At 49.3% G+C, this 27,730-nt stretch overlaps 1 protein-coding gene across 1 annotated transcript; it reads right to left on the minus strand.

Moving 5' to 3' along the window:
* Positions 1 to 786: 786 nt before the first annotated feature.
* On the minus strand, positions 787 to 26,424 carry LOC133236118 (ubiquinol-cytochrome c reductase complex assembly factor 2). The gene is made up of 4 exons (XM_061397941.1): positions 26,244 to 26,424; positions 5,051 to 5,125; positions 4,213 to 4,282; positions 787 to 966 (listed from the first exon to the last, which is right to left on the minus strand). Exons 1-4 carry the CDS (start codon positions 26,379 to 26,381, stop codon positions 839 to 841), a joined length of 411 nt encoding a protein of 136 aa, XP_061253925.1. The 5' UTR covers positions 26,382 to 26,424; the 3' UTR covers positions 787 to 838.
* Positions 26,425 to 27,730: the final 1,306 nt, after the last annotated feature.

Below are 27,730 nucleotides of genomic sequence, written 5' to 3' on the forward strand. Positions count from 1 at the left end.
GCTTGCGGGACAGAGTGCACTGCAGTGTAACTGGTTTCTGCCATTATTCTATGTATTTATTTTATGCAAAACACAGTGAGGAGTCCAGGTACAGAGGAGGCTGACAACCCACTTCCACTTCCCAACAAGGGGTGCTGTCGGCCCTGCCAGCCCCTGCTCTCAGCTCTGTTGTTGACAGGAAAGCTCAGGTGGGGTCGTGGCGGTCCATGGGTGGGCACTAAGGCTCTGGGGAGTCACGCGGTGACCCTGCGGTGTCCCTGCTGGGTCCTGCCGTGTGGCCGCCCCCAGAACCTGCCGCCAGCCTTGGGCCGACTCGAGCCAAGGCCCCAGCCGGCCCGCCGGGCACTCTGCCCTGCCCCTCGGGCCGACCTGGGACGCGGCTGCTCCACGAGGTCGGGGCGGAGCGCCGAGCAGGCTTTCCGCAGCCCTCTGCCACGCAGCACTGCCGCTTTCTGTTGGCGGCGGGACAGGATGGCTTCTTCGGCGCTTGCCGCTGTGTTTGGCTCTCCCCCAGGAGCGCCTACAACAAAAGGGAGCCCGAGACCTTGCCAGGAGCCAGGCAGACCCCCAGCTGGCAGGTGGGGGCCCCGTGGCCGCGCAGGAAGCACCTTGCCCAGAGGTCCTGTCACCTTCCCCTCTCAGACCCGCGCTTCCTCTCCCAGGGACGCCGAGCCGACCGGCGGGTGGGCGGGTGCTCAACCTGCATCCCTTCTCAGGCCGCAGCTTTCTTTAGAGAAACAAAGGCTTCCTTTCTGTGAAGGCCAGACGAGACTCCCGAGCCATGAGGATGGGGAAATCAGGGTGTTTTATTGACGGTGGCAACATACAGACCCCACGCTTAGGTGCGCGGGCGTGGCAGGGCCCACGCCCAGGCTGTGTGCTTCCCCTCGGGGCTCCCAGGGGCGAACTTCTCCTGCAGCTTCTTCCACGTGCCTTTATTCATCTCCTTAAATTCATCCAACGTATCTGCAAAAGGAGAAGACGACAAAAAAAAGTGAAGCGTAAAATATTACACAGGCTGGCGTCAAGGGCTTTCGCCATACAGGCATGCCTCTTTTCACAGAAAAAAGGATGTGCACAGCCCCAACTTCTGAGAAGCGAACCAAGCACGGTAACAGACAAATACCGCGAGTGTGGACGAGCACTGGTGTGCCGAGACCGCGCCCTGACAGCGGCCTCTGCTCACATGGTCCCCATGCAGCATCCAAGCAGGGCCCACTCTGCCCCACCTGAGCCAGGACACAGCACTGCTGTTGTCAGCTTCGCAACCCATGCACCCTGAGGCTTGTCACAAAACTCGACTTGAGCCACAGGGACTGTCTCCGTTGTACAGCTGTGGGGACTTGAGGCAGAGTGGGTAAGGGAACCTGAGCAGGCTCCACGGCAGGAAGCGGCAGAGCCGGGGTCTGAACCCAGGCACTTAACGTTCACCCACACCACGGAGATGAGCGGACACCCTCGACTCCAGGAGGGCGCTGGGCCTGGGCCCCCGTCCCCACCCACCATTTCCACACTGGGTCCCCTCAAGCAATCAGGTTCCTCATCTGTGAAGTGGAGACATAAACAGCTTCCTCAAAAGTTGGGAGCTGTCTTTTGTAATAATTTTATTGATTTCTGACTGTGCTGGGGCTTCACTGCCGTGCAGCCTTTTCTCTAGTTGCAGTCGGCAGGCTTCCCATTGCGGGGCTTCTCTTGTAGCAGAGCACTGGCTCTCAGGCTCACTGGCTCTGGAGCACAGGCTCAATAGTTGTGGCTCACGGGCTTACTTGCTCTGAGGCACGGAGCATTTTCCAAGATCAGGGATTGAACCCGTGTCTCCTGCATTGCTTCTGCATTGACAGGAGGATTCTTTACCATTGAGCTACCAGTGAAAGTGAAAAGTTGCTCAGTTGGGTCCGACTCTTTGTGACCCCACATACAGTCCGTGGAATTCTCCAGGCCAGAATACTGGAGTGGGTAGCCGTTCCCTTCTCCAGGGGATCCTCTCAACCCAGGGATCGAACCCAGGTCTCCTGCATTGCAGGCGGATTCTTTACCAGCTGAGCCACCAGGGAAGCCCCAAAGGTTGTGACCTTTAAAGGAAATAATGGAGGTGATGTACTTGGCACCTGGCCCACATTCAAGGAAAGGTAGCCATCTTCACAGACGTGAAGGCAGCAAGAGCCAGTGGGGCCTTCACTTAAAAACACATCCACCTCTCCTCCGCACCCCTAAGCAACCAGGGCAGGGTTTCTGTCTTAGCACCAGCAAGGTTTAGGGCCAGGTGGCTCTTTGTTGCAGGGCAGACCTGGCACTGTGGCAGCATCTCAGCCTTGACCCACCGGATGGCAGTAGCAAACTGCCCCTTCCTGCCAAGCCTGACAACTAACATGGTCTCCAGACGCTACCAGAGTTTCCCTGCAAGGCAAAATCACGTCCTAGTCGAGAACCACTGGTCTAAAGTCCCTCCAGGGCTAAAGTTCTATGATACCTAATTTTACTTATATTTTAAATTTAGATTTTCACATTAATTTTCATAGCCTGGATTTCCATCTCTTAATGAAACTTATGGAGAAAAAAGAATAGCTGTTCTGAACAAAAAGGTAACTTGCTGTTGCTGCTGCTGCTAAGTCACTTCAGTCGTATCCGACTCTGTGCGACCCCATAGACGGCCGCCCACCAGGCTCCCCCGTCCCTGGGATTCTCAAGGCAAGAACACTTAACATGATTACAATTATTGTCAGTGGACTCTCGACTAAATTAGGACCTGCACCAGCATCCTACCCCGACTTTTCCAGAAGTCCAGGCTGCCTCGTGGGGCACAAAACGGGATGCCGTGGGCTCCCTGTTCCAACAACCCCTGATGCTCCTTCAGAGACTCCGGGACCCCACACCAGGTTGGGCACACTCGGGACCGACATGGCGGCCACATTTCAGCGCTGCCAGACCCTCAGACCCTCACTACAGACAGCGCAAGGCGCTCTCCTGCCCTGCCAGAGGAGACAGTCCGTAACCTGATTCCAGAGTCGCAACAAAAACATGAGGCTTGCTTGCTGTGAGAGCTCATCATCAGCCGGTTTCCTACGGCTGAGCTCCCCGCCGTCCAGGACAAGCTGCAGCACAGCCAGCTGGGGAGGTCTCGCGTCTCCCCTTCTTGGCATCCCCGTTTCCCCAACCCAGCGTCCCGAGGGCTAACAAAGGGCAGAGGCTGAGCCTCTAGAGCTCCTTTCTGTTCTGATTTCAAGTTCAAACTTTGCTTAAACTCTTTAGGGTCCTCACAATAACACTGTGCATCGAAGCTTGTAATTACATGGGCCTGGAGACATGGGGGTATATTCACTTGGATATACATAAAATTGCCAATAAAGTAATTCTGCCTGGCCAAAGTATCTTTACCCCAGTTTTTCAGAGAGTACTGTAATAAAAATAGGATCAGGGTCAACACACAATGGCAGATGACACCACCAGGTTTTAATCTGTTCAGAAGGCTAAGAGTTTTCTGGAAGCCTAAATCCTCAAACCTTAGTGGCTGAAGGATACCAGAGAAATAGGAAACAGAAATTTCTAGAGTACCAGAAGGCAAATGCTTCAGGGCCATGCCCTCCCAGAGAAGGTTAGCCTATTTTTATATGCGGCGTCCTTGGCAATAAAAATAGTAATTTTCCAGAACCTGCCTGTTTCAACCCAGGCTCCCCCTGCCACCACCCGCCACGTGCCCCTCCGGTGACAATGGAGACGGGGAAGAAGGAGGGGCTGGGCGAGGCAGGGTATTTCCTTTCTTGTTAATCAGGGTCTGTCAAGGACTCCAAAACAAACCTAGTTAAACCCGTATCTAACCCGCAGCCCATGTCCCCATACACGTCCACTGAATGGCTTTTTGTTTTAATTAAAACCCTCATTGTTTATAAAGCCCTCTTAGGACCATAAAAATAAAATTTTCCTTCCATCCTGATTTCAACTACTTCCATTTGGCAAACACATATTCCCCTGTTCCCTGCTGCCCAGTCTTGAATTTAAAAGCTCTGAAGATAAATTTGCTTCTTTTAAATAACGCCTTTGACCTTCTCCATATTCTATGACCAAAAAACATGAGTCCTGTAGCTTCAGAACTTCTGTGGGCTATTCCACAAGACTCTCCATCAAGCGCAGCTGTCTTATTAGATGATTCCCCGTGGCCACTCAAAAACCCATTTGCAAACCAACCAGAAACAGCAGCAGCTGCGCTTCCCATACCTGTGGACAGGATCAGCTTGTACTCTTCCAGGGACAGGCCGCTGAAGCTTGTTTCTCTGGGGCGAGGGTACTGGTCACAGGGGCAGAGAGGAAGGGGGAAGAGATTAGTTCCATGGCACACCCAGGGCCCACATCGTGGAGAGAGGCAAGCTCTCAAGGGCAGTTCACAGGCCTTGGGTGTCCAGAGGCCAGAGAGAGGGGAGCAGCGCCACCTGGAGGCCACAGCAGCACCGTCCAGAGCGGCGGCTCTGAGGCCAGCAGGCGCCTGAGCCTCTGGAGACCCAGGCTGGGTTGGGAGGGGCTGGGCCCCTGTCTCTAACCAGCCCCCGGGCAGTGCCATGCTGCTGCTCCCAGACCGTACTTCGGGTCACGAGGATTTAGGAGAAATCCCCTTTTCATGCAGACTAGGCCATGTGTATTTGTGGAGTTAGCACAGTTTTCAAGACTGGGGAAGAAACACAGTGGAATTTGACAGCAGACACGTTGGGGCTGAGGAGAGGCCCAGCGTTTTCTGACAGGACTTCCCGGTCACCTCAACTTTGTCACCAGTGTGGCAGGAGGTGGGCAAATCTGTGTGAGACCCAACAGCTGTCAGACACGCCCAGAAGCACCCCCTGGCATACAAAACGTGGCTTTTCTTAAAAATTACAAACAGCTTTCGTTTAGGTGACCTAAAAGCCTCTAACAAGTGCCTTAGTTGGCTTGGTTGAAATTACCGGTTACATTCGAAAGTAGCAAAACCACAATTCTACACAAAACATCATGTAATCAGATTTCCCTCACCCTTACTGGCTGTCTCCTCCGAGGGCTGGGGACAGAGAAGCCTGTGGCCACTCACCTTGTGTTTGTAGTAGTTTGAATGGAGCCGTGCCAAGCTCTCGTACATCTCATCACAGGCCTCAGGCTCTGCAACCTGAAACACAAAGAAGCCCGAGAGAGTGAGCAAACGGGCCCTGCCCGCACCCCGGCCTGCACCCGGTACCTTGAGGAAGGACCCCACCTAAGTCAGGCCTTCCCAGGAAGCAGGCCTGCAGCTGTGCGCTGGCTTCTCTGCCACAGGTCCTGCTGTTAGAAATCTCCCTTTTGGAATAATGATTCCACCTCAGCAACCCCCCAACCTGCCGAAAAACTCAATCGGCAAATCAACATTTGTGGGGCACCCGTGATGCCTGAATCAGCAAGCCACCGAGGTGGGAGGCACTGCAGTAAAATCCCACGTGGGCAGGAGCGCAGAGGGCAGTGCGGGCCGCAAGAAGGCAGAGGAGGCGAGTTCCCGCGTGCCCCAGTGGTCAGCAGGTGGCGGACGTGGGGCTAAGCAGGGTTCTGCAGAAGGCACAGGCGCTGGGGAGGGTGGAGCGGGCCTTCCCGGTGGAGGGGCGCTGTGCACAGGCAGGAGGCAGGGGCAGCCTGTGCCTCAGAGCGGGCCACCTCAGAGCGGGCTGCCTGGCCGTGGGTCTGAGCGTGCACGGGAACGAAAAAGAGAGCTTTGTGAGTTAAGCCTTCACAATACAGATCCTCTTATGAAAGGCCAAAAAAAAAAAAAAAAAAAATCATCTGAACTTTCATCTGTGGTGAGGAGGGAGCTGCTGAATTTGTTTTAGGATGAGACAGGTAAACTGAGGAGAACCGAGAGTGAGAGTCAATCAGCTGCTGTGAGGAAGGGCAGGGCCCCGCTCGCAGGACGCCTTGCAGACGGAGGAGGACAGCGGCCCCCCGGGAATTCCAGGGAAGAAGGGCGACACACGGAGGAGACGCGGGTTTTCCCCTTGCACGCCTCTTCCTAGTTTTCCCTTCCTTCTGCCTTTGCCAGTATTTAGCTACAGTTCCTCATATTATTCTGCCAAGAATTCTGAAAGCTCCCCAGAATGAAACTTTCTCTTCAATGTTTTCTCCCAGAATTCAAATGATGGATTTTTCCAACTTAAATCCTTTCTCGAAGAAGAAAGAACATGAATAAGTCAGCAGTTAAGTGTTTTAGAAAGGCGGCTCTGCTTCTGCCTCCGTGTGCGCGTCAGGTAACGTCCCCACTTTACAGCAGACAGAAAAGACAATCTGCCACCGAGTTCTGCTCGCTCCATTCCCTGGTTCAGGCCACCTATCAGCGCAACGCCCAGGCAGCCACATCAGAAGAGGTGAGGGGCTGAGGAGGCAGCCAGTGTTTGCTGAATACTAACCAAAGGCACTGTTTGAATGGATCGGGGTTAAAGGGCTGAAAAGAAAGAACGGCTGGAAAAACAGGAGGCCGGTGACTGAGTTCTGATTCCCCGAAGCAGCGCTTTCAGAGAAAGTCCAGCTGGAAAAGAATCTGCAGCGTGCACTTTGCGGGAAGAGCATTTTGAACGTTCTGTCTTTGGCAGGGCGTGCAACACTAAGAGCTAACCAGACGCCAGATGAACAGAAGGCGCAAAAGGCAAAAGGGTAACAGCAGCCAGACTTCCAGCGACGACTGTGTAGACTGTCACAAGGCAACTGGATGGATGTGTTCACTTCTAAACTGACGAGAACTCCGGTGTGCCTGGCCCAGGCTGGAGCAGGCGGCCGTGGCTGTGGGCAGCAGCGGGTCAAACCACTGTGTCTGGATCCGGTCCTTAGGAGCTCTGGGGTATTGGGCAAATCCTCTCTCTCCTGACACTTAATTTCCTGAGAATGACGACATTCTCTCATATAACCACAGATCCATGAGCAAATTCAGGACATTCAACACCGACACAACACTTCCATCTATCCCAGCGTCCATATTCCAACTCTGTCAACTGCCTCAGTAAAAATCCTTGTAGGAAAAAGTACTTTAGGCCCAGGCTCGCCTCCAGCACTACCTGCCACATTTCCTTCTCTTGCAGCCAGGACACCTCAGCCTTTCTCTGTCTTTCCTGTATTGACATTTTTGAAGCATACTGGCCAAATTAACCTTTCTTTTAGAAGAAAAGATAACGATATTCCCTATTCCTGAGGGTGACGTGAGGATAAGTGAGGTAACGCGTGGACTGCTCTGAATTCAGGGCCTGGGACGCTAACGAAGGTGGTTTCTATTAGCAGTCAACAGTTACAGCAGACACAGGCCTTCGCTGCACTACCTACCAGGTGAAAGAGAAACCTTCAGGATGAGCCCCGCGACAGCGGAGTGAGGGCGTGTGGAGGGCACCCCGACACCACTAGCGGAGCCAGGAAGACCCACCTAGGACCCCGGCGGGGGCAGGCAGTAGTCCCCACAGGACGGCTGCTCCCCAGGCACGGGGCCGGGTCGTGCCCACGCTGAGGGGACAGCAGTGGATCAGTGCTGCTGGTGTGACTGCGGGGTGTGGCTGGAGGCGGAAGTGACTACCGAAGCTTCACTCCGGCCCTAGTCGATCCTCCAGTCCTGACCCTGATGGCTCTCAGTGGGCCCCAAGTGCTCCACGGTCACCCCCGCGGAGATCACACACCGAACCTGTGTCTGCCAGGCGAGTGGCCGCCTGCAGCACCTGCCCCCCACCTGCAGGCCCCGCGTCCTGACCTTTCGCTCCTGCACCACTGACCACTGTCCCAACCCAGCTCTCACAGTGTGACTCTGGCCAGCACCCCGCCTGGCTCCCGGCCGCGCAAAGACCGCCGGCGTGCTGCGTCCTCCCCAGTCTGAGCTCCCACCAGACCCTCGCCCTCAGGGTCCCGCCAGGAGTCCCCGCCTGCCCCTCCTCTGAGTGCGATGGTGTCGGGGGCTGGAGGCCTGCTCAGCCACCTCCTCTGTACCCTGGGGGGAGGGCAGGGGGTCCCCTTGCTGCCCAGCGCTTCCCACCTCTGGCAGAGCAGGAGAGCAGAGGGGAGGGACAGAGAGAGGAAGGGGTCACCCTGCAGTGCGCCGCTCAAACAGCAAGGCGACCCTCTGGGTTCCTTCAACCTTTCAAAAGCCTTTAAGTATTAAAGAGAGAGTCTCCCAGACACTTTCCATAACGTCTGGAGCTCACTGAATAATCTGACAATCACCTCTAAATGACCAACCACCAAAAAATGAACTTGTCACTCCATTTCGCATTTGAGGTCAGAAGGTGTCTATACAAGGCCGTAAAGGTAGCTCAGTGGAGGTGATGGGAGCTGAGGTATGGCAGTTTCTGGCCAGTTATTACCGCCTAAGCAGAGATGGAACCACGGCCAATTCTGGGGTTCTAGTCACACCCAACCCAAGCTCAGCAATTACAAAATAAGTCTTATTTACTACTTAAAAGTACATCAGTAGAAACAATCCTCTAATTCCAGAAGCCTTGCCACATACCTACATCCTACACTTTATTCACAGATTCCAGCACAAACACTGAATTCTAAAACAGTTTTCCCTGATGAAGTGTACTGTGCACTTTAAGAAACATTCTCATATACAAGCTTTAAATTACCTGATTTTGCATTTACACCTAATGAGATTACGGACATTTTAGGACTAATAGCAGCACTGGGTTTGAAAAAGGCAGCAAGGGATATTGTGAAAAATTCAGCTCTGCTCCCTAAATGTGAATAAAATAGATGTTCAACTGACAAAGTGTCCTTTATGGCTCTATTTTCGCTCCTTTTGCATTTCCCCTGCTCAGTTGTCAGTAAATTTCTCTTTACCATATTAAACTTTTATACATACAAATCAACATCGTTGCCGCAGGCACTGATTTCGATTTTCAAATTGAGTTTTGGGTGGTGACAGCAGTTGGTACAGCGGCCCCTATGCTCGTCACACAAAGGGACGCATAAGCACTTTTGGGAAAGGGCGCTGCAGATTGCTTTGCTAATTAAGGTAGGGCTGGATTCGGTCCAGGAGGATCTATGAAAAAAGGTTTCCATGACTTGGTAATGAACTTCTGAAATGAGTTCATTCTGTTATGGGAGTCTTTTCCCTTGAGTTCAAGTAAAAATCTCTCTTGAGCACCTACTATGTAGAGTGCTCTGCTAGGCGGCTGCCAGGGGACATAAAGACCCAGCCTCAGCTCCAGAGAAGCTGACAATCAAGCTGAGACAAGATACACACACAATAAAAATAAAAAATGACCAGGACAGAGTGTAACTGAGTGCCAGAGTTATGGCAGAAGCTAGTGACGAGGCCTGGTTCCCACGGCAGGTGTGGCAGGGAAGGTCTGGGTTTCACTGCAGTGACAGCTCAGAGTGATACAGAGTCAGAGGCGCTCACTTTGAAGAGTAGACTTCAGAGCTGGACTCGGTGGAATGGGGATCAGGGGGACTGGGAGGAAGAGGCTTGAAAAACCAGGGGGACAAGGATGGTCCAGGGGCTTAAGTGGCTCCAAGGCCTGGGAAGCCACCAGATTCCTAACAAGCCCTGTGTCTGCGCTTTCATCCACAGGGCACTAGGTTCTCAAAGGTTAAGAACCACTGAGGAGGCTTCTCTGGTGGCTCTTTCACCTGCCAATGCAAGAGACACAGGTTAGATCTCTGATCTGGGACGATCCCACATGCCAGAGAGAGACTGAGCCTGTTCGCCACACTGGTGAGCCTGTGCTCCACAGCCTGAGAGTCGCAACCCCTAAGCCCACATGCCAGAACCCCCGAAGATCAAGCGCCACAACCCACGAGCCCATGCACCACAACCCCGAGCCCACGCGCCACAACCCCCGAGCCCACGTGCCACAACCCCAGAGTCCACGTGCCACAACCCCCGAAAAGACCACGTACAACCCACGAGCCCACACGCCACAACCCCCAAAAAGACCACGCGCAACCCATGAGCCCACGCACAACCCATGAGCCCACGCGCCACCCACAAGCCCACGCGCCACAACCCCGAGTCCACGCGCCACAACCCCCGAAAAGACCAAGCGCAACCCACGAGCCCACATGCCACAACCCCGAGCCCATGCGCCACAACCCTTGAAGACCACGCACAACACCTGAAGACCACACGCCATAACCCCCGAGCCAATGCACCACAAATCCTGAAGACCACGTGCCACACCCCCCAAGCCCACACGCCACAACCCCACATGCCCTAGAGCCCATGCTCAGTGCAAAGAGAAGACACTGCAACGAGGAGGCCGTGCACTGCAACTAGAGACAATCCTGAGTGGCAACAAAGACTGAGCACAGGCAAAAAAAATACCCACTGAGGGCAGAGATCAAGATGGCGGAATAGAAGGATGTTGAGCTCATCTCCTCCCACAAATACATCAAAAATATCTCCATGTGGAACAAGTTCACAGAATACCCACTGAACACTGGCAGAAGATCTCGTATAACCAAAGCTGTAAGAACAATCACCACATAACTGAATAGGATGAAAAAATAAAAATAAAAGGAATCAGGACAGGAGGAAGCTTTCATTTCAAAGCAAAAAGGTTCCCTCATCCTGGGAAGCCCCTTCACTGACTGGGAGGCCCACTGGAAGACAGAGAGCCTCAGAGGAGAGTGCAGCACCGGCCTGTGGAAGGCAGGAAGAGGGAGACAAGCAAGACAGCACGGGCGCCCTTGCTGCACTTCCCAGCCACCCGGACACACGCCTCCTGGCATGGAGAATGGCTGGGGCTGGCACTGGGCCTTCAGAGGGCTCGCCTGGGCTGTGCAGAGGCAGCCCAAAGGGCCTGCAGTGTGGTCTGAGCTGCAGTTGCGGGGCGGGGGCTGCACGTCAGGATAGAGCCTAGGTCTGCCACAGAAGCCACCCCTTCAACGTGGGGGCAGGGGGATGGCACGAGCCCGCCACAGCAACCTTGTTCTCAGGGTGTCACAGTGGGCACGGCTCTGCCACTCTGAGCTCTGGGAGTGTGCAAGTGCCAGTGGATTGCCCACACGTGGAGGCGGGGCTGAAATCTGAGCCGATTCCTGGAGGCTGAACGACCAGCAAATTTATGCCGGCAGCAGCATCCAGGGGACATCTGAGCTGATTACCGGCGCTCCCCTAGCTGGGGCAGGTCTGGTGCCAGCAATAACAAACGCTGTGGGCACACATACAGGGAAGCGGGGCTGAAATCTGAGCTGATTACTGGTATTCCCACAGCAGAGGTGGGGCCAAGGGCAGTGCCAACAACAGTGTACTTTGAGAGCACGCACAACAGGTGGCAGGAAATGTCACAGAACACGTGTCCAGGGAGACAACTCCTGGGGAGGAGCACACAGCAGCTCCTTTGCCAGTGGGAGCACGCCAGTCCCACCGACCTCACACCACAGCCTGCAACTGGATTTGGGGCTTCTACTGCAACAATTGGGGGTTAGACCCTGCCCCTAACAGGGCTGTGACAAGCACAAAGCAAAGAGGAGGCCCTGCCCAGCATCCAGGGCAGGCTGTGGTCACCATATCAGCCACACTGCCATCAGGGGCCAGCACACTGCGAGTGGACACGGCAGGCATCTGTAACAAAAACAGCCCTCACACCAAACATACTTGACTCACACAGGCTACACAGGGGTGTTCCCATTCAAAAACAGCTGTTCATGATCACAGTAGATAACCATTTTCCCTAGATTCAGAGTCACAGTAATATAAGTAAAATAAAAAAGCAGAGGAACCTTTCTCAGCAATAGGAACAAGAGAAATCCCCTAAAAGAACAAACAATGAAACACACCTCTCCAGTCTACCAGATCCTGGGTTCAAAAGAAAGGTAAAGAAACGGTGAAGGAATTAAGAAAGGCGATCGACAGAAATGCAGGTGACTGTAACAAGGAACTCACCTCAGATAAAATGGCAACCCACTCCGGTATTCCTGCCTGGAGAACCACTTGGACAGAGGAGCCTGGCACACTACGGTCCATGGGGTCACAAAGAATCAGACACGACTGAGCGACTAACACACGGTGTTAGATGAGCAGGTGATACCACTCCAATGGCAGAAAGTGAAGAGGAACTAAAAAGCCTCGTGATGAGGGGGAAAGAGGAGAGTGAAAAGGCTGGCTTAAAACTCAACATTCAAAAACTAAGATTATGGTGTCCAGTCTTCATGGCAAACAGGTGGGGGAAAGGCAGAACTGTTAGGGAAAGCGCACTGACTCAAACTGCCCGCCCTGGCCAGGCACCACAGTTTTACGACACGAGGCCCTGGTAAGGAGCACGGAACTAATGAGCCACCATCAACAGGGAAAGTTCGGGAAAGGTCAAGAAGGGACACCTGCGCCCAACCGCCTCCCAGAATCCTTCTCGCTGGCATCCATCTTGGCTGAACAAGGCGTGCACCACCAGGAAGGACTCTGAGTCAGAATGATTGGCTAAAGACAACCCGGAAACGAATCCCATCACATAAAACCAGAGGCTGTGAGCCACATGGCAGAGCTGTTCCCCTGGGTCCCCTCACCCCACTGCTCTCACCCGGGTGCCCCTTCCCAATAAAGTCTCTTGCTTTGTCAGCTCGTGTGTCTCCTCGGACAATTCATTTCTGAGTGTCAGACAAGAGCCCACTTGGGGCCCTGGAAGTGGTCCCCCTTCCTGCAACAGAGACAGTGACAGATTTTATTCCCTTGGGCTCCAAAATCACTGTGGACGGGGCCTGCAGCCACAAAATTAAAAGACACTTGCTCCTTGGAAGAGAAGCTACGACAAACCTTGACAGCACATTAAAAAGCAGAGACGTCACTTTGCCGACAAAGGTCCATCTAATCAAAGCCATGGTTTTTCCAGTAGTCAGGTACGGATGTTAGAGTTGGACTATGAAGAAAGTTGAGTGCCGAAGAATTGATGCTTTTAAACTGTGGTGCTGGAGAAGACTCTTGAGAGTCCCATGGACAGCAAGGAGATCAAACCAGTCAGTCCTAAAGGAAATCAACCCTGAATATTTATTGGAAGGATTTATGCTGAAACTGAAGTTGCAATACTCTGGCCACCTGATGCGAAGAGCCGAGTCACTGGAAAAAACCCTGATGCTGGGAAAGATTAAAGGAAGGCGGAGAAGGGGGAAACAGGATGAGATGGTTGGATGGTATCACTGACTCAATGGACATGAGTTTGAGCAAGCTCTGGGAGATGGTGAAGGACAGGGAGGCCTGGCTGCTGCAGCTTACGGGGTCACAAAGAGTCAGACACGACTGAGGGACTGAACAGAAACAAACATAAAGAAGAAGCGCTCAAAATCAGAGAGCTCAACTGCCGATGAAAACTAAGCTAAAGGCAATAAACAGCAAACCAAGTAATGCAGAAGAATGAATAAGTGATCTGGAAGACTGTCAACTACAAACTGGCATTTGCCAAGAGCATTTGCTAGCAACTCTGTGGAGGCGGAACCCCGTGCTGCTGCAGCCGCTGGCCTTCCACACGCCCTGAGGGGAGTTCAGGGTGGAGAGGGGGGCACTCTGTGCTCCAGGGCAACTGGTGGAGCAGGTCTCTAGACAGTAAGGTGTTTGCAGGAACTGATTTCACAATCCCAACCCTTGTATCTCTTCATATCTAGAAAAGCACTAACTCCCTTCATGGTGACATTAGCTCCTCCTGACCAGCAGAAAACCTTTTGTAAAGTAAGCACTTAATTGCACTGAACCCCCTCTTCACCAAAATCTTATATACTGACCTTCCCCACCGCCTCTTTGCAGCAGTCTCTTGGAGCTCTCCGAGGCGCCGTCCCCTGGCAGTCCTCATTTTGCCCCAAATGAAACACAACTGGCAACTCTCACGTCATACATCTTTTTAGTTAACAAGGCAAAATAACAGAAATCAGTTAGAATGGCAGAGAGAAAGACAAATGGAAAAAAAAAATGAAAGCAACATATAAAGCTTATGGGATACAAAGCGTGCCAATCTATGCATAAGGATTTCAGAAGAAGAACGTTAAAGAAATTATGGCTGAAAACTTGCCAAACCTGAAGAAGGAAACAGATATTGAAGTACAGGAAGAACAGAGGGTTCCAAACAGGATGGACCCGAACAGACCTACACCAAGAAGGACCATGATTAAAATGGCAAAAGTTAAAGATAAAAACAGAACTCTTTAAGGCAGCAAGAGAAAAACAAAAAAGTTACAAGGGAACACCCATAAGTATCAGCTGATTTCTCTGTAGAAACTCTGCAGGCCAGAGGGAGCAGCAAGATATAGTCAAAGTCCTGAAAGGCAGAAACCTGCAACCTAGGGTACTCTACCCAGCAAGATCATTATTTAAAATAGAAGGAGAGAGAATGGATCTCTCAGACAAGCAAAAACTAAAAGAATACAGCAATACTTAGACCTATCCTGAAAAGAGTATTGAAAGGTCTTCTCTGAATAGAAGAGAAGCAAGAACCTAGAGGAAAGGGAAAATCACAATAGAAGCAGCAAATATATGAAAGGATTGTAGATCACTTAAATAAACCAAAACATACATTAAAAAAAACAGAAAAAAAATTTGTGAAAGCAATTATTACCACAATGAACAACAAAAGGATAAACATGAAAACATAAAACACATTAAAATCACATCATTCTTACTTGGGAGAGTGGAATACGAAAGTGTGGATTTTTTGTTTTTAATGCGTTTGAGCTCATAAGACTACTGGTCTAAAGCAAACAGGTACCATCAAACCATAAAAGGAAAAACAAAAAGAAAGGAACAAAGAAAGGAAAACGAGATTTAGAATGGCAATAAGCACATACCTATCGATAATTACCTTAAATGTCAATGGACTAAATGCTCTGATCAAAAGACACAGAATGGCAGATTGGATAATAAAACAAGAGCCTACAACATGCTAAACACCCACTGTAGGGCGAAGGATCACCACAGACTGTCCCACTCTGTCCATGGGATTTTCCAGGCAAGAGTACTGGAGTGGGGTGCCACTGCCTTCTCTGACTTAGTAATATATATGAACCCAATACAGGAGCACCTAAATAAATAAAACACATTCTATCAGACATAAAGGGAGAAACTGATGGGAATACAATACTAACAAGAGATTTTAACACCCCTCTGACATCAACCAGTAATGCTGAAGAAACTGAAGTTGAACGGATCTATTAGACCTACAAGACCTTCTAGAACTAACACCCAAAAATGATGTCCTTTTCATTATAGGGGACTGGAATGCAAAAGTAGGAAGTCAAGAGATACCTGGAGTAACAGGCAAATTTGGCCTTGGAGTACAAAACGAAGCAGGGCAAAGGCTAACACAGTTTTGCCAAAAGAACGCACTGGTCATAGTAAACCCTCACAAGAAAAGACTCTACACATGGACATCACCAGATGGTCAATACTGAAGTCAGACTGATTATATTCTTTGCAGCCAAAGATGGAGAAGCTCTACACAGTCAGCAAAAACAAGGCCAGGCGCTAACTGCGGCTCAGATCATGAACTTCTTATTGCAAAATTCAGACTTAAATTGAAGAAAGTAGGGAAAACCACTAGACCATTCAGGTATGACCTAAATCAAATCCCTTATGATTATACAGTAGAAGTGAGAAATAGATTCAATGGATTAGATCTGATAGACAAGGTGCCTGAAGAACTATGGACAGAGGTTTGTGACATTGTACAGGAGGCAGTGATCAAGACCATTCTCAAGAAAAAGAAATGCAGAAAGGCAAAATGGCTGTCTGAGGAGGCCTTATAAACAGCTGAGAAAAGGAGAGAAGTGAAAGGCAAAGGAGAAAAGGAAAGATATACCCATTTGAATGCAGAGTTCCAAAGAATAGCAAGAAGAGATAAGAAAGCCTTCCTCAGTGATCAATGCAAAGAAATAGAGGAAAACAACAGAATGGGAAAGACTAGAGATCTCTTCAAGAAAATTAGAGATACCAAGGGAACATTTCATGCAAAGATGGGTACAATAAAGGACAGAAATGGTATGGATCTAACAGAAGCAGAAGATATTAAGAAGAGGTGGCAAGAATACACAGAAGAACTGCACAAAAAGATCTTCACGACCCATATAATCACGATGGTGTGATCATTCACCCGGAGCCAGACATCCTGGAATGTGAAGTCAAGTGGGCCTTAGGAAGCATCACTATGAACAAAGCTAGTGGAGATGATGGAATTCTAGTTGAGCTCTTTCAAATCCTAAAGATGATGCTGTGAAAGTGCTGCATTCAATATGCCAGCAAATTTGGAAAACTCAGCAGTGGCCACAGGACTGGAAAAGGTCAGTTTTCATTCCAATCCCAAAGAAAGGCAATGCCAAAGAAGGTTCAAACTACTGCACAATTGCACTCATCTCACACACTAGCAAAGTAATGCTCAAAATTCTTCAAGTCAGGCTTCAACAGTACATGAACTGTAAACTTCCAGATGTTCAAGCTGGATTTAGAAAAGGCAGAGGAACCACAGATCAAATTGCCAACATCTGCTGGATCATCGAAAGAGCAAGAGTGTTTCAGAAAAAATCTACTTCAGCCTTATTGGCTACACCAAAGCCTTTGACTGTGTGGATCACAACAAACTGTAGAAAATTCTTCAACAGATGGGAATACCAGACCACCTGACCTGCCTCCTGAGAAATCTGTATGCAGGTCAAGAAGCAACAGTTAGAACTGGACATGGAACAACAGACTGGTTCCAAATTGGGAAAGGAGTACATCAAGGCTGATATTGTCACCATGCTTATTTAACTTACATGCAGAGTATATTATTCGATATGCTGGGCTGGATGAAGCAGAAGCTGGAATCAAGATTGCTGGGAGAAATCTCAATAACCTCAGATATGCAGATGACACCACCCTTGTGCCAGAAGGTGAAGAACTAAAGAGCCTCTTGATGAAAGCGAAACAAGAGAGTGAAAAAGTTGTTTTAAAACTCAACATTCAGAAAATGAAGATCATGGCATCTGGTCCCATCAATTCATGGCAAATAGATGAGGAAATAATGGAAACAGTGAGAGACTTTATGTTTTTGGGCTCCCAAATCACTTCAAATGGTAACTGAAGCCATAAAATTAAAAGATGCTTGCTCCTTGGAAGAAAAGCTATGATCAACCTAGACAGCGTATTAAAAAGCAGAGACATTACTCTGCCAAAAAAGGTCCATCTAGTCAAAGCTACTGCTTTGACTATGGTTTTTCCAGTAGTCATGCATGGATGTGAGAGTTGGACTATAAAGAAAGCTGAGCACCGAAGAACTAATGCTTTTGAACTGTGGTGTTGGAGGAGACTTTGAAAGTCCCTTGGAAATCCAACCAGTCAATCCTAAAGGAAATCAACCCTGAATACTCATTGGAAGCTGAAGCTGAAGCTCCAATACTTTGGTCACCAGATGCGAAGAACTGACTCTCTGGAAAAGACCCCAATGCTGGGAAGGATTGAGGGCAGGAGGAGAAGAGGACGACAGAGGATGAGATGGCTGGATGGCATCACTAACTCAATGCACATGAGTTTGAGCAAGCTCCGTGAGTTGGTGATGGACAGGGAGGCCTGGCGTCCATGGAGTTGCAAAGAGTCGGACACTACTGAGCCACTGAGCTAACTGACATCAACGGACAGATCTCCCAAACAGAAAATCAATAAGGCAACAGAGATCCTAAATGAGACAAGAGAACACTCAGACTTAATTGATATTTTCGGGACAGTACATCCGAAAAATCAGAATACACATTCAAGTGCACGTGGAACATTTTTTAGGATCAATGACTTACTAGGACATAAAACAACCTCAACAAATTTAGGAGGACAGAAATTATTCCAAGCATCTTTTCTGACAGTATCAGCATGAAACAAGAAATCAACCATAGAAAGAGAAACGGGAGGAAAAAAAAAAAGATTACATGGAGACTAAACAACAGGGTACTGAACAATCAAGGGGCCAATGACAAAGTCAAAGAGGAAATTAAAACATACCTTAAGACAAACGACAATGAAAATGCAACCAGACAAAGCCTATGGGACACGGCAAAAGCAATTCTTGGTGGAAAGTTCACAGTGATGAAGGCATTCCTCAAAAAAACAAGAAAAATATCAAATAATCCAACACACCAGTTAAAAGAATTAGAAGAAGGAGAACAAGCAAACCGAAAGTCAGAAGAAAAGAGACTGAAAACCTCTGGCTAGGCTCACCAAGAAGAAAAGAGAGGGGACCCAAACAAAGAAAATAAGAAATGAAAGAGGATAAATAACTGACATCATAAAGATATAAGAAGCTGTGAGAGGATACTATGAACAATTATCTGCCAACAAATTGGATAATCTAGAAGAAATGGATGTTTCTAGAAACATACAGCCCACCAAAACTGCATCAAGAAACAGGTCATTTGTTTTGTTTTCTGGTTGTGCCGTGTGGCTTCTGGAATCTTAGTTCCCAGACCAGGGATTGGACCTGGGTCATGGCAGTGAAAGCTCCGAGTCCTAACCACTGGACCACCAGGGAGTTCCCAAGAGGAAACAGATAATTTGAACAGACTGATCACTAGAAGTGAAATGGAAGCTGTAATATAAAAAAACTCCCTGCAAACAAACGTCCAGGGCCAGATGGCTTCACTAGGGAATACTACCAAACATACACAGAAGAACTTATACTGCTCCTTCTCAAATCCTTCTTCCAAGAGACCGAAGAGGAGGGAACACTCCCAGAGTCATTCTATGAAGCCACCATCACCCTGATACTAAAACCAAAGACACCACCAAAAGAGAAAACTACAGGCCAACATCTTTGATAAATATAGATGTAAAAATTCTCAACAGAAGCCCAGCAGGACTTCCCTGATGGTCTCGTGGTTGAGAATTTGCCTGCCAGTGCAGGGGACACAGGTTCAATCCCTGGTCTGGGAAGATCCCACACGCTGTGGGACGACTAACCTTATGCGCCACGCCTACTGAAGCCGCATGCTTTAGAGTCTGTGTACCGTGACGACTGAGCCCACGTGCCGCAAATGTGCAACCTCATGTGCTCTAGAGCCTGTGCTTCACAAGAACAGCCACCGCAGTGAGAAGCCCACACGCTACAACCAGAGAGCACTCCCTCCTCACCAAAACCAGAGAAAGCCCATGCACAGCAACGAAGACCCGGCGCAGCCAAAAACAAATTAATAGTTAATTAAAAAAAAAATACTAGCAAACCATATCCAGTAACACATAAAAGGGATCGTACACCATCATCAGGTTGTATTCATCCAAAGTTAATAAGAATGGCTCAACATACGTAAATCAGTGTGATACACCCTATAAACAAAAGATAAAAATCACATGATCATCTCAATAGGTGCAGAAAAAGCATGTGATAAAATTCAGTGTCCACTCATGATCAAAAACTCCTATCAAAGAAGGTATAGAGGGAACATATCTCAATATAATCAAAGTTTACTTATGACAAACCCACAACCAATACTCAACAGTGAAAAGCTGAAAGCGTTCCCACTAAAACCTGGAACAAGACAAGGATGCCCAGTCCCACCACTTCTATTCAACATGATATTGGAAGTCCTAGTCACAGCAATCAGACAAGAAAATAAAAGGTATCCAAATTAGAAGGAAGAGGTAAAACTGTCACTGTATGAAGATTATATGATCCCCCAAACAGAAAACCATAAGATTCAACCCAACAACTTTTAGAGCAAATAGATGAAATTAGCAAGGTAGGGCTTCCCAGGCAGCTCAGTGCTAAAGAATCCGTCTGCCAATGCAGGAGCTGTGGGTTTCATCCTTGGGTTGGGAAGATCCCCTGAAGAAGGAAATGGCAACCCATTCCATTATTTTTGCCTGGGAAATCCCATGGAAGGGTAGCCTGGCAGGCTAGTCCATGGGGTTGTAAAAGAGTCAGACATGACTCAGTGACTGACAACAACAAAGCAGGATACAAGATTTAATGTACAGAAATCAACTGTGTTTCTCTACACTCGCAACGAAACATCAGAAAGTAAAAAAAAAAAAAAAAATCCTTTTAAAATACCATCAGAAAAACAAAAAACATCCTAGGAATAAACCTGACCAAGGAAGTGAAAGACTTATACGCTGAGAACTATAAAACACTGTTAGAGGAAACCGAAGATGATTCAAAGAAATGGAAATATATCCCATGCTCTTGCATTGGAAGAATTAAAATGGTTAAAATGGCCATATTATCCAAAGCAATCTACAGATTTAATACAATCCCCATCGAATTACTCATGATATTTTCCACAAAACTGGAATAATCCTAAAATTTAATCTTTAACCATAAAAGGCCCAGAATTGCCAAAGCAATCCTGGGGAAAAAGAACAAAGCTGGAGGCATAACCCTCCCTGCCTTCAGATAATAATACCACAAAGCTACAGTAATCAAAATAGTATGGTATTGGCACAAAATCTGACATATACATCAGTGGAACAAAGTAGAGAGCCCAGAAGTAAGCCCACACACAGGTCAGTTAGTCTTCTACACAGGAGGCAACGATACAGAATGGAGAACAGACAGTCTCTCTTTAGCAAGTGGTGTTGGGGAAGCTGCACAGCCTCCTGTAAATCAATGACGTTCCATTACTTCCCCATACCACACACAACGAGAAACTCAAAACGGCTTGAAGTTAAACCTAAGACATGATACTATAAAATTAAAAAGTTAAACCTAAGACATGATACTATAAAATTCCTAGAACAGACATAGGCAAAAGAAAAAATAAACAGGACCTAATCAAACTTACAAGCTTTTGCAAAGCAAAGGAAACTGTAACAAAATGAAAAGTCAACCTATGGACTGGGAGAAAATATGTTCAAACAATGCAACTGACAAGGCTTAATTTCTAAAATATACAGAACAGCTCATACAACTCAACAACAAAAACACACACAATCCAACTGAAAAATGGGCGGAAGACTAAACGGACATTTCTCCAAAGAAGTAATACAGATAGCCAACAGGCACATGAAAAGATGCTCAACATCGTTAATTATTAAGAGAAATGCAAATCAAAACTGAAATAAGGGATTACCTCACACGAGTCAGAATGGCAATCATCAAAAACCCTACAAACAACAAATGCCGGAGAGGGTGGAGAAAAGGGAGCCCTCCTTCCTGCTGGTGGGAAGGCAAACTGGTTCAGCCACTATGGTGAACAGTACAGAGTTTCTAAAAAACTAAAGAGTTGTCATACGATTCAGCAATCCCACTCCCAGGCATATATCTGGAAAAGACTAGAACTCTAATTAGAAAAGGTACACGCACCCCATGTTCACAGCAGCCAAGACATGGAAGCAGCCTAATTGCATCAACAGAGGAATGGGTAGAGAAGATGCAGTACGTACATGCAATGCGATACTATAAAAAAGAATGAAATACTGCCGTGTGCAGCACCATGGATGGACTGAGAGATTACCGCCCTAAGTGAAGTCAGTCACAGAAAGGCAAATAGCACTTATCTGTGGGATCTAAAAATGATACAAACGAACTTATTTACACAACAGACTCATCCACACAGAAAACAATTTTATGCTTACCAAAGGGGAAGGAGGGAAGGGACAAATTAGATTGGGATTAACAGATACACAGTACTATACCTAAAACAGATGAACAAGGACGACTACACAGCACAGGGAACCATATTCAGTATCTTGTAATAACTCATAAGGGAGAGGAATCTGAAAAGGAACATCCATACGTATAACCGAATCACTCTGCTATATACCTGAAACAAACAGCACTGCAAATCAACTATACTTGACAAAAAGCACTGACTACATTACGGCCAGTTTAGGGGGCAGTGGGGAGAGGCCCTCGCTGGGCCGGAGCAGGTGCTGGGGTCCGGTGCCGGGGGGACACAGGCGATCAGAGAAGAGTGAAAGCCTCACCAAGCTGCACTAGTCCAGGAGGCAGCAGGCAGGCCCTCAGATCTCTAGGGGGGACCCACTGACAGCGGCGGACAGTCTAGATCGCCAGTGGGCGCACCTACATCTCTGAACACGCCTAGAAAACCGCCATGCCTTGGTCTAAACGCTACCTTAACTCCCCCCAGCTCCATCCAGAACTAGGGGAGAAAAAGAGACGGAGATACCTGCATTCCCTCAAGCCTGATTCTCTTCACAACGGCTGCTTTGCAGTGGGCTCAACATTACAACTAAAAAATAGCACAATCCGCCCTCAGGTCATGCCTCAGTCACTACAGAGGAGCCACACGGTGGGCGACGCTGGATGGCGGCACGTGCCAGCAGACGCCACGCTGAGCCACAGACCCAGGCCTTGACTGGATGACTGAGAAAACAGGAGAGAAAACCTTTTCAGTTCCCCCGCTGAGGAGCTGGACGTACTTCCTACAGTACTGCCACCCCCCAAAAGTTCAACTCCTTTCAAACGGGGCTGCTATTATTTCAATTTGGGTATTTAATAGAAGAACTCCCTGGTGGGTGAGCCCCTTCCTGGGTGGCTCCTCCGAGTTGAGCCCCATTCTAGTTAAGTGGGCGCTGCCAGGAAGCCGCCTGTGCACCTAATGAACTCATTAGAAGGGCTGGCGCCTTCCCCTGTACTTAAGTCAACAATTACTGTTGTTTTGCCACCTTCTCCCGTGTTGTGATTCTTTTATTAATCTCTTGGTGCTACAGGGAACATGCACTATCTTAAGGAAACTGGATTGAAAGGAGGCAAAATCCATAAACATTAACTCTAAAAAACTGCACAATAGAACGGAGGATGAAAGAGGTGTTAAGCAGTGTTCTCTCTTCCCACCAACCCCTCCCTCTTGGTGGGCTGAGGGTGGAGTGGACCATGAGATTCCCCAGAGGGCAAGCTGCAGGGGGATAAGTGGAGGCAGCTATTTTTGTGCTCTGGCTTGGGGTCTGAAGGATTAATTTGCTTTCTAGGGGCTCTGGCTTTTCTGTGCTCCTGTCCCACCTGAGGATGGTCTTTCCCCATGTACACTGGGGAGGCAGGGGTTGGGCCAAAGAAAAGCAGGTGGGTAAACTGAGAGGTGTTTCATTTTTTGCCCAAACTGTCCATGGGCCAAAGAGGTTTTGAGCAGGAAACGAGGGGAAGGGAGGGCTTGAAGTTCAGGGAACAAGACTCCTTTCTAACAAGAAGAAATAACTTGGGAGGAATGGGAGCTAAGGGAAGATCAGGCACAAAGGAGACCACGCTCCCTGTCCCGCCGCTTAACTCCCAGGGAACTCCAAATAGGTCACTTTTCTGATTTCATTTGTTTGCAAAGTGAGAATAGCAGTGGTGACCTCACCTCAGCCGCACTAAGGATTAGACTAAATGAGCTCATGCACAAGTGTGCCATGCACACGTTCCGCGTTACCATTCAGGTGCAGGGAGCCTCGAGGCCGAGAGCAGGACTGCCTGTCCCTCCCCTCTATGGAAACATACATGCTGCAGAGGAGAGCCTCCCCCTCCGCTCCTGTCTTTCCAGCAATCGGCAAAACCAAGGGGGAGATCCACAACGATCAGCTGACTGGGTCAAATGCCTGCCCCTGGCTGCCAGTTTAATGAACGACCTTTCTTTCTCAAGGTCTTTATAAATGATTCGGGGGTGTCAGTGGGAGTGACTCAATGCTGTTCTCAATTCCAGCAAGGGACTGCTCCTTCTTAAAATTACCGCAAAGATTTATTAAGCCTGGGAGCATTCTCAGGCGACAGAAGGATGAGGGACCACGACAGTGGTCCTGAGTAATGTGCCTGCTGCCACCGTGATGCACCGGTTCACTCTACCAGGGACGCATTCATCAGCAGCTCGGGAACCATCAACTGAGCCATGAGTCCATCTGCAGCCATGACTCAAATCTGTGTGGGCCTTCTACTCTTCAGAACCGTCTCCCTAAGTGATGACAAGGGATGACAACTCCAAAAGAGAAAGCTCAATCCTCCTTTTCTGGCTCTTCTTAAACAGTCAAGTAGGTGAATCTCACCTTCCCAGGGTCCAACCTCTGGCAGCTTCTCTGCTGGCTGGTTTCACCACTCGAATTTCATCAGAGTTAAGTCAGGTGCCTGCCCAACTGTAACCTCCCTGGTGGTAAGGACCAGGTTCTGTCCCTCTTCTGCCATTCCTGCAGTTCCCCACAGAGTGAGCTCTCAAATTAATTCTCACCTCTCAGGACACAGAAATACTCCCATCTCACTCTTCACTACTTCTCTCCATCTAGATCTGCTACGTCTGCAGCTACATTCAAATGATTTTTGTCTCATGAGCCATAATCATAATTTATTTACCCATTCATTCATTTACTGAGTGTCTTTTATGTGCCAGGAACTATGCTAGACGCTCTGGGGAGAAAGATAAAAATAGCACCAGCTCTATTCTCGGGAAGCTCACACTGAAAACACACAGGGTGCAGAGCCCTAGAAAGACCATGGGAGTCGCAGAGCTGGGAACAGTTATGACTCCTGCCTTCAAGATCTTTATACTCTGGGCCAGTGAAGACCACTGTAGGAAGTGTGAAGGCCCTCATTTTTGTGGGACCCTCACCCCATTCCCGAAGCCCTGAACCAGACATCCCATCCACGCCCACCACCCGGTCAGCACTTGGTTCCTGTCATGCCCCTGGGCATGTTGTTCCTGTTCCATCAGGGAGGCTGGCTTGGCTTTGGGCTGGGCTAAGTTCAAAAAAGGCAATGTTCCTGCTTTGACAGGTTGTGGCCAAATTTCAAAAAAGTCATTTCTTCAGAATGTGTGTGTACATACCTATCACATCTCATGTATCTGACCTCTTGCCTGAGCCCCAGGCTCAAATATCCCACTGTCAACTTGACATTTGCACTTGGAAGTAAATCCACTTCAGATCTCAAGTTAAACATGTCGAACACCAAATTCAGGATGCTCTTCCCACACCCCACCTGCTCCTTATCTTGCTTCTTCCTCAGCTCAATAAATAGCACCACCCTGCACCCAAGTAGCTCAGGCCAAAACATTCTATCCTTGGTTCCTCTTCCCCTTTACCCTACATGTAATACATCAAAAAGCCCTGCTGATACAACCTTCACATTGCAACCCCAATCTGGCCACTTCCATCTCCTGTGCTGTCATCTTATATCCAAGCCACCACCATTTCCTGTCTGGGCTACTAGAGGAGCCTCCTCTCCAGCTGTTCCTATTCTTGCCTCCCTATAAACCATTCACTGATACAACCAGAGTGGTCTTAAAAAAAAAAAAAAAAAAGAGTACATTAGGTTACATCAGTCGGCTGACTAAGCCTCCAGAATAGCTTCTCTCTGGTATTTATGATTAAATCCAACTCCTAACCAGAGCCTGCCTAGAACACCCTATGATGCCTGGCTCTTGTCTTCTTCTGACTCACACGTCTTAGCAAATGCCATTTCACTCACTACCCTTCAGCCACTTGGGCTTTCTTTTCTGCTTCCTGCCTCAGGACCTTTGCACGGCCTGAAAGAACACCAGGCGTCTTCACTATTGGCTCATCGTCTTCCCTTAGGCCTCATCTGTCTCACCTCCTCAGTAAGGCTTTATCTATCATACCCAAAATTACCCTTTCACCATGGTACTCTGTCTCATACCCATCAGAGAACTCATCTAGACTGTCCTAGGTATGTCTACTTGCTTACTGAGTCCTGAACTAGGACGTGAACAAATTTCAAGTGGGTGGGACCTCATCTAATTAACTGCTGTCTCCCCAGCACCTGGCAGTTCCTGGCACATAACTGGTGCTCCATAAGCACGTGCTATGTGAATGAACAAATCCCAGAGCCGCAGCACTGACCTGGAGGACAGCAAGAACACAGGTCCACTACTCACACACAGGGGCAGAGCGTGAGGGCTCAAACGTGCTGCACGGGTTAGGGGGGCCCAGGAGACACACCAAGACTTAGCGGGCGTCCTGCGGAGGTCCTTGGACAACAGCTCAGTCACTGAACAACACTCAGAGGTACTGGGATTGTCTCAGGGGAGCAACAAGCCTATGATTGTCATCACCCTAAGGCTGGTGCCGTGGGACAACCTGGCTGCACCCTGAGTCATCGAGAGTGTTTAAAAACAGAAGCCCTAGAGATTTTGATTCAGTAAGGTCGAACGGTCCCAGGCTACAGGATTTTAAAAAGCTTCTTTATGAGCCTGCAAAGTGCAGCCGGGTGAAAGCGCCCAACAGAAGACAGGATGCCCGCTCTCCGCGGGGCCTCTGGGCGTTAGGGGGCTCCCGCGCACGTGCGCCCGGGCAGCAAAGGCGCGCGCATGCGCAGGCCCGCCGCCGGCCCGCTCGTGGGCCCGCCCCGCCTCGTCCTCCTCTCCCCTCGCCCCGACCGCCTCCCCGCTGCAGGCGGGCCCCACAGCCTGGTCACCTGGGTGTTCTCTCCCTCCCGAAAGGCCTGCGCTACCCGCTGCCGCAGATAAGCGCCCAAGTCCCGGCCCCGTTTGGTCTCGTCCACTGGCCATTCCTCACACAGCTTAAGAAACCGCCGGTAGCGGCTGGCCGCCATGTTAGGCCCCGCTTGACTCCGCCCCTGAGGGAGGAGTCGGCGCGCACAGACGGCGCTTGCGCACTAGGCGTCGCTAGCTGTCGAAGAGGCGGGCCGGGAGGGACGAGCGAGCATGCGCCGCTGGGCGGCGCGCTTGCCACTCTGAGGGGAGGGCCGCCGCTCGCTTGCCTTTGCAAGTTAATTCAGTGTTCCTCCTCCAGGAGCTAGCCCAGCTCCCAGGGGCAAATCAGGCGTGGAGTATTCTAGGGACAGCTTTGCTCTTCTTTTGCAATGACTGCACAAGCTCCAGACTAAAATAACCTTCCTCTGAGACCTCTGCTAATTTGCGTAACTGATTATTTTTGCATGTAAATACAGGTTCGAAGAAGATGTGTTTGAACTTAACCACGTGGCATGCACAGGTGGCTCGAAGCCCGCACATCACTCCCCCTCCCTGCCCTTCTCGCTCCCCCTGTACTTGTCGCTACCACGTGGTTCTCTGCCACGACTCTGAGTGCTCCTCAGCCCTCGTCCCTTTCCCCCCAGCTCCTATTGGTATCCTTCCGATGGTCCCCTCCCCAAGTCTGCCACTTTTCCCTGCTTGAGCAATATCTGCTGGGTTGATTCAATTCGAAAAATTTGTTTTACCAAGCCGTCTCCTTTACATCTCCAGATGCATGTAATGTCCAGATTTTTTTTTTTTTTCCCTAAAGATACCTCCCCTCTTCCAGATTTTCCTTAAGGAAAACTGAACCTTCTTTTGCGTTTTTACTGTCCTGAATATGGACTTTCCCAGGTGGCTCAGTGATAAAGAATATATGCCTGCCAATTAAGGGGTTGCTGAAGAGGTGAGTTCAATCCCTGGGTGGAGAGGATCCCCAGGAAGAGGAAATGGCCACCCGCTCCAGTATTCTTACCTGGAAAATCTCATGGACAGAGGAGCCTGGCGGGCTACAGTCCATGGGGTCGCAGAAGAGTTAGGCACGACTGAGTGACTGAGCATGCACGCATGTGCATATGACACTTGGCTTTCCCTAAATCTCTTCCTTCTCACCTTGCCTAATTTTAGAGGAGACTCCTACCCTGAGTCAGGAAGTGAATGCATAACCAAAGTGAGTGAAGTCACTCAGTTGTGTCCGACTCTTTGCGACTCCATGGACTGTCGCTTACCAGGCTCCTCAGGCGACAGTCTATGGAGATTTCAGGCAAGAGTACTGGAGTGGGTTGCAATTTCCTTCTCCAGGGGATCTTCCTGACCCAGAGATTGAACCTGGGTCTCCCACATTGCAGGCAGACGCTTTACTATCCGAGCCACAGGGAAGCCCAAGTGAAGTCACTCAGTCGTGTCTGACTCTTTGTGACCCCATGGA

This window comes from Bos javanicus, chromosome 23 (assembly GCF_032452875.1).
Source record: "Bos javanicus breed banteng chromosome 23, ARS-OSU_banteng_1.0, whole genome shotgun sequence".
NCBI lineage: Eukaryota > Metazoa > Chordata > Mammalia > Artiodactyla > Bovidae > Bos > Bos javanicus.